Source organism: Hesperophylax consimilis, chromosome 10 (genome assembly GCF_061612785.1).
Source record: "Hesperophylax consimilis isolate HC1 chromosome 10, BYU_Hcon_1.0, whole genome shotgun sequence".
NCBI lineage: Eukaryota > Metazoa > Arthropoda > Insecta > Trichoptera > Limnephilidae > Hesperophylax > Hesperophylax consimilis.
The window spans coordinates 29576132-29583389 of record NC_142845.1 but is presented as its reverse complement, the minus strand read 5'-3'; the positions used below and the strand labels follow the sequence as shown (position 1 = coordinate 29583389).

At 30.1% G+C, this 7258-nt stretch overlaps 1 protein-coding gene across 1 annotated transcript; it reads left to right on the top strand.

Moving 5' to 3' along the window:
• Nucleotides 1–304: 304 nt before the first annotated feature.
• LOC149420594 (uncharacterized) lies at nt 305–6959 on the top strand. The gene is made up of 2 exons (XM_089636225.1): nt 305–373; nt 4389–6959. The coding sequence occupies exon 2, from the start codon at nt 4393–4395 to the stop codon at nt 5689–5691; it is 1299 nt and encodes a 432-aa protein (XP_089492351.1). The 5' UTR covers nt 305–373; nt 4389–4392; the 3' UTR covers nt 5692–6959.
• Nucleotides 6960–7258: the final 299 nt, after the last annotated feature.

Below are 7258 nucleotides of genomic sequence, written 5' to 3'. Positions count from 1 at the left end.
TCTGCATTTCCTACCTTTATAACTACGCTGGCTTGTCTGCATGTCCTGCCTTTATACCTACGCTATTGCAAGAATTCAATTATTTATTCTCTCCACTACGTTACGATGTTAAATTAATAAATTTTCTCTAAAAAATTACTATTTTGTAACATATTTTATTTGGCAAACGGCAAGAAAGATTATACCACGGTGTATTAATTATTATATAATATTATACTCGATAACCTATTGATAACCTCAAAAGATATGTATTGACGTTTACATAATAATATATTATTTATCTTAAAGTAATACTCGGTTTTTATTTTCACACTTTCTTTCACAATTTCTTTTGGAGGCGAGTGGACGATCAGTGGCGCCAATTTAAAAGAAAGTGAGTTTTTGCACATTTCTAAATATATAGAGTTAACAAGTAAAGAGGTATGTTGTATATTATTTATTTGGTTACAGTTTCAGACTTCCATAGCTGTCCGTAAGTACAGTACCGTTAGTAAAATTTAATCACTATGTTTTATTGTACAAAAAAAATAATAATAAGAGTTATTCATAATATTTATTATTTGTGAAATATAAGCACGAGGCAAGTCAAATCACATCTTATGTTTATTGTTTTGTGTTTAATTCGTAGAACTCTATTGTTTTTTTTTTTTTTAATTTAATTAAAATCAAATTTACAGTTATTTCGGCTTGCAAGGCCTTGAAAGCCGAAACAGCTGTAACAATACCAAAAACCAAAAAATACTCGCAGAACTTAATAATTATATTATTAAATTTGATTTTAATAAAATTTAAAAAAAAATCACATCGTGTTGTTTTTCACAAGTAACTTGTATAATTATTATTATTATGCCACCTATTACTTATAATTTTACTACTTACATTTTTTACTGGCACAAATTTATCGAGAAGACAGAACAATATATTATAAAGGTTTTAAAATGTTCAATGAACACCGTTTTAATGTTAAGGTAGTTAAAAGTCTTGCATTTTTTTGTTGGTGTCTCAATGTTGTGAAGTCCAAATATTAATTAGTATGTGGTAATAGAAAAAAGTATATATCCGTAAAAAAAATTTGACTGACCCAATTTTTTTTTCTTTTTTTCTCTAATTTGAAAAGTTTTATAATTATAATAAATTGGTAATTTGTATACCGCCGTTTTTGTGAAAAAGCAACTCAAGGATATCTTGATTTGTCAATAAACGTTTATATATATCTTATTTGTTAACAACGTATTGGTTTGGAATAGTGGACATCATCTCTTTAGATTAAAGATTAGCTTTAACATAATGATAAGCCAATGAGGAAATGTCTAAAACTGTTTTTTGTGAATTAAAAACGATAGATACGATGTAGACGATTCTACATCGTAAATTTCCATTACCGAAGTTCGCTTTCGTAAAACATTAAAATCTTATAAATGTATGTTAATACAATGGTTCCCATCTGGTCGGTAAATGATAATTATTATTTAATTTCCTAATCACCAATTTTAAAAATAATAATGATATCCGTACTTTTAATGAACAACGATGAATGAAAAAAAAAACCCGGTCGTAAGATAAATAATTAGTTTTAGTATTTATTATTTATTAAAGGGGCCCTTTTTGTGAGTAGTATCAGGTAGATTCACCAGTTTCCCGTTTGTACTACGAGTTACCGACGGCCGAGAATCGAACTCCGATCATCTGCTTGGAAGGTGACTGACTATTACAATGAAAGCTACTGTAAGTGACAGTTGTTTTATAGAATTTGATCAATTCATGAAATTTCTTTTTTTCAGTTCACAATTTTTCAGGTTTTACGACGATTTAGTACATTAATTCGCTTTTTCTACAATTTTTGAGGTTTTAGGAGGACTAATCACATTCTTAAGGTTTTTCTATAATTTTTGAGGTTTTAGGAGGACTAATCACATTCTTAAGGTTTTTCTATAATTTTTGAGGATTTAGGAAGACTAATCACATTCTTTATTTTTTTCTATTATTTTTGAGGTTTTATGACGACTAATCACATTCTTAAGGTTTTTCTATAGTTTTGAGGATTTAGGAGGACTAATCAGATTCTTAAGGTTTTTCTATAATTTTTGAGGATTTAGGAGGACTAATTACATTCTTTTTTTTCTATTATTTTTGAGGTTTTATGACGACTTATCACATTCTTAAGGTTTTTCTATAATTTTTGAGGATTTAGGAGGACTAATCACATTCTTATGATTTTTCTATAATTTTTGAGGTTTTATGACGACTTTACACATTTACTAGTTTTTTCAATAATTTTCAGTTTATTACGACGATTTACGACGTTTTAGATGATTTTTCACGTTTTACCACAATTTAACACAAAAATAAGGTTTTTCTACAATTTAACACAAAAATAAGGTTTTACCACAATTTAACACAATAATAAGGTTTTTCTACAATTTTCCAGGTTTTATGACGACTTGTTACAATGTGCATAGTTTTTCAATAATTTTAAGTATTTTACGACGATTTACCATTTTTTATAAAAAATTTCTTGTTTATCGACGATTTAACACAAAAATAAGGTTTTTATACAATTTTTCAGGTTTTAGGACGATTATACACATAAATTCGGTTTTTGTACAATTTTTCGGGGTTTATGACGATTTTACACATTTTGCAAGTTTTTTCAATAATTTTCAGTGTATTTCGACTATTTACGATGTTTTTTTAAGTTAAAATTTAAGTTCTGAGAATTTTCTATTCTGTTCTGTGAAACAATTGGACAAAAATTATATAATAACAGAACTTTCACATAACTTTGATATTTGATGAATTATTCCAATTCTGTGAAACTACCCGTCCTAAGAACTGTAGTATAAATTAATTTGTTTACTGAATAAAATATATTTATTTTATTATCGATTTTACTATTTTATTTTTATGCCTATAAGTACGTTAAAAATAATCTATTTGTCACTAGCGGAATCTACAATCAGATACGGAATAACGTCCTGGGGAAACTCCTGCAAGACAAATATAGGTTACATCCAATCGATTCAAAACTCCATGACTAAGCTTTTGGTAAACAAACGTATTTATGCACAAAGAAGAGATATAAAATTATTATATGAGTCAGTTAACGTATTATCTGTTCGAGGAATATTATGGTTTAAAATTATATGTCAAAACATAACGTCAGATTCAATATACAAAGAAAAAGTAGATCATGCATATGACACAAGATTCAATAGAAATGAAGGTATGTCCATTCCGAAAATTATAAATAAATACGGACAACGGACTTTCTCTTATCTTGTGCCTACCATATTTAATAAGATTCCAATGGACATAAAAATTCAATCAAATTGCACCCCCGAATTAAAAAATAAAAATAAAAAATGGTTAATAGATCAAGCTTTTTTATACTGATATTGTTTATAATCTTATGCAAATATTTATATGAATATGAGTAATTTGCCTGTGTTACAACTGACTGTCTTTGTATTTTATTATTTTGTATTGTAGTCAGTTAAAAGTTATTCTATTGTTTCTTTTTTTATATTTGGCTCTGTTTTGTCATTATATAAGTTCTTATTTAAACTCTTCTGTATCTATTTTAAATATTGTGATTTCTGGCTATCTGTATGCTTAAGTAATATATTATGTTAAACTGACCTGCTGACAAACTGCTATGGCAGTTTAGCGGGTATAAATAATAAAAAATAAAAAAATAAAAATAAACTATTATTATTTTTTTAGAATGTTACATACTCATATCGAATCTCAACCGAAATTTTAGAACTTTACAATCCCCATGAAAATTATTTAATGTTGGAAAATCTTGCATTATCATTATAACATACATACAAACAAAAGGGCGATAATGTTTACATATTTATGTAGGTACAAACAAAAGGGCGCGAAACCTTTCACCTCCCCATTCAGAACTAAAAATCCCACCAACCGCACCTAAATAGAATAATATACATATACTTATTTTTTACTTTGCATACCTACACAATCTATACGTCATGTTCATTGAAAGCATCTCCTGATCCTACAATGAACATGAGGTAAAGATTGGACCTACATTTTTAAGAAACATGACGTTATTATTTACTATAAAATACTATAATGTTAGAGTTTGGGATTCTCAAAATTAGTTTTTTGTACTGTACTAACCAGATTAAATGGAATTACTAAGGATTGGAAAGAGGAAAATGGATGCTTTTTAGTCTACAAGTCTAAGTTGTACTTAAGATGTCTAACCGTCATGTTTGATGTAGGCACCTCCTGATGCATGCATGCAATACATACATTTTTGAGAAAAAAGATGTTTTGATTTTATTTTAAATACTATAGTATTAGATTTTGGGGAATTCTTAGTTCAATCGTCAATAAACTTGTTTTTTTTACACTTGCAGCACGATGTTAACTCGAGGTGCAACTACGAGGTTTGTCTGTATGGCTTGCCTTCAAATCGCTTTAGGCCATGCATCAGCAGACCCCACCACGTTATCAACACCGTTGTGGAGGAAAAACTGCTTCAGTGAGACAGAAAGCAGCAACGATTGCATTGACAACACTATCGAGATATTGTCAGACCACTATACCTGTGATTTGGCCATAGAAATGGAAGATATTCCTGAGAAAATTGCATACTTACATGGAACTATTTTGGTTGCAGTTGGCGATGAAATTTTTTTCGTTCGTAATGAACAACTTGAACCAGGCGTTGGAAATATGTCAGTACCTCCCAGTTGGAACGACTTTACTGACAATAATCAAAACAGATTCTACGTGAATGATAGCGGCACATTGATTACGGAGAACCAAGCTCGAAGCGACATTGAAATTTTAACAACGGGAGGATCCACCATGCAAATAGTTTTGGATGCGGACAAAAATAAATTGCTAATTCTCTCATATAATCAGGGGGATTCGACGGGTAGTCTGTTTACCTTAAATATCAATTCTTTAAACAGTGCAGAAAGTGACAAGCTTGAAGCGACAAAAATAGAAAAAGCCGGAGAAGATATTTCAGCTTTTGCAGTTGAAAGTGGAACAGCGAAATTACTGCTCGGTCTAAGAACTGAGAAAGGGGGTGGTAAGATCATTCGACTATCCAGACAGGAAGGAAATCCATGCACAGAAACTGATGCAGGAAAGAAAGCCATCATGCATATCATCGAAGAAACTAAAGAAAAAATATCAAAAACGCTAGAAGATATCCCCATTGAAAAATCTAAGAACAGTTTTGCTCGAATTTTTGTGGATGGAAAAAATGGGGAGTTAGAGCGAAAAAATAAAAAATTAACTTTTGATCTTGAAGTCGCACAGCGTCAATTAGAACGCTTTCGAAAACCTTCTCATACGATATTACTAGATGAGTCCGTACCGCAACCTCTGCTCCCCACATTGTACCCCTCACAGCCCCAGCCGAACCGCGAAACGGGGTACCCCATAATACAAGAACCATCTATAACCCAGCAGCATGAAGATGTTCATAATATAATTCCATACATAGTTAATAATGGGAGGTTTGTGTTCCAATGTGTAACTTTAAATGATTTCGAAAACCTCAAGACCAAATATAATGACAAAGAAAACGTTATTAGGGAATTAAGACGGCAACTGGACATAGAAGCCAAAACTCGATTAATTCAAACAAGTCCTTGTTATGTTTATCCATTACATCGGATTACTGCTTTCAATCCCCAACAATGACATAGGCCCTGAGGGCAATTATTATCCTCAGAGCCTCCCGTGGGAAGTTGTAAAAAAAAATTGCAATTATAAATAATTAAATTCTCAATACCATGTACCTACCTATAACCTATATTCTAATATCAGAGAAGATGGCAATGTTTAAAAACATACATTGTTGTGAATAGTATGTATTAAGAAAAATTAAGGATGGTAAATAAATATCCTGTAACTTCCAAAATTTTTGAGTTTCAAAACTACAGCACTTCATATTTATACTTGGCCTCTTCTATCGGAACTTTTTGAAGCAGCGTTTACTACAGTGAGTACAAAATGTGAACTAAAAGCACACCGCAGGGTATCTTAGGTTGGGGTGTTTTTATTTATTTTTTATTTATTTATTTATACGCCCATTGGGCTTTTACATACATAGTTAATAAAAAAATAATATTCTGAAGATTGCAAGTTCACAAAATTAATAGTAAAAATACATATAACCATATCCATTTGACATATTATAACAGCAAATAAATAGTGCGAAAATAAGAATATTCCTACTCCTAAGTTATACAGACTAAATGCTAGGTAGTGGCAGCAGTAACATGATACAATACGACACATAGTGTATGAGGCCTTTTAGTAAGAAAGCTAACGAAATAATTATTGGCAGTATTGTTAGCAAATATACTGCGTTTGACTGGTTGTAGTGGCCTGCTAAATCGAGGGCGATCGGTAAGCCATTTCACATAGTTTATATAAAAAAAAAATATTGTGCAGATTAAAGATATACAAAAGTAAAGCAATAATATAACATTCACCACTAGACATATAAATCCAAGCAAAAAGCAAATCTAAACATGATAGTTTGTAGGTATAAGCCTGTTTTGTCGATCTTGAGGAAATAATCCAATAAGAGGTGCAATAGCTAGATGTTTATTGTTTTATTTTAAAAGTTCTAATATTTTGGTTTTAAATTTCGAAACCGATTGGAAACGATAGACATCGATTGAACTATATTTGTTTCCAAGTGTATGAAGCCTTTGAATTGGAGAGTTTAAGAAGTAATTATTGGCAGATTTAGTAACAAAATATAGAGCATTTAAACGGGTATCACGGGTAGGTATTAGGGTGTATCGATTTTTAACTTTTTTTTTGTTTTCAAATTCCAAGCTGAGAAAAAGTTGTTACTAGGTACCACAACTTACCACAAAAAGTTTTGGATTTTTAAAAAAATGTTTAGGTCTCCCGCACAAGGCTTAAAGTTTTAATTTTTTTCAAAAAATATTAAAAAAAAAAAAATCGTAACTTTTGTGTTCTTAACTCATTTTATGCCTTCTGTAAGAAAATTAAAATTAATTCCGGTGGTTTAAACTTAAAAAAAAACATGGTTCCTATTTGGACACAAAATTATAAAATTTCATCAAAATTAACAAACTTTAGGGCTTGTGCGGGAGACCTAAAATCCATTTTTTTATAAAAAAAAAATCATTTCTTACTTATTTTTATGCCCTAATATTACTGTTTTTTAACTTGGAATAAACACAAAAGTTACGATTTGATTTTTTTAAATTTAAAAAAAATTGGATAT

Bases quoted from the DNA above. Each gene is read 5' to 3' on its own strand.
- LOC149420594 (XM_089636225.1), top strand. From the start codon at position 4,393: ATGTTAACTCGAGGTGCAACTACGAGGTTTGTCTGTATGGCTTGCCTT.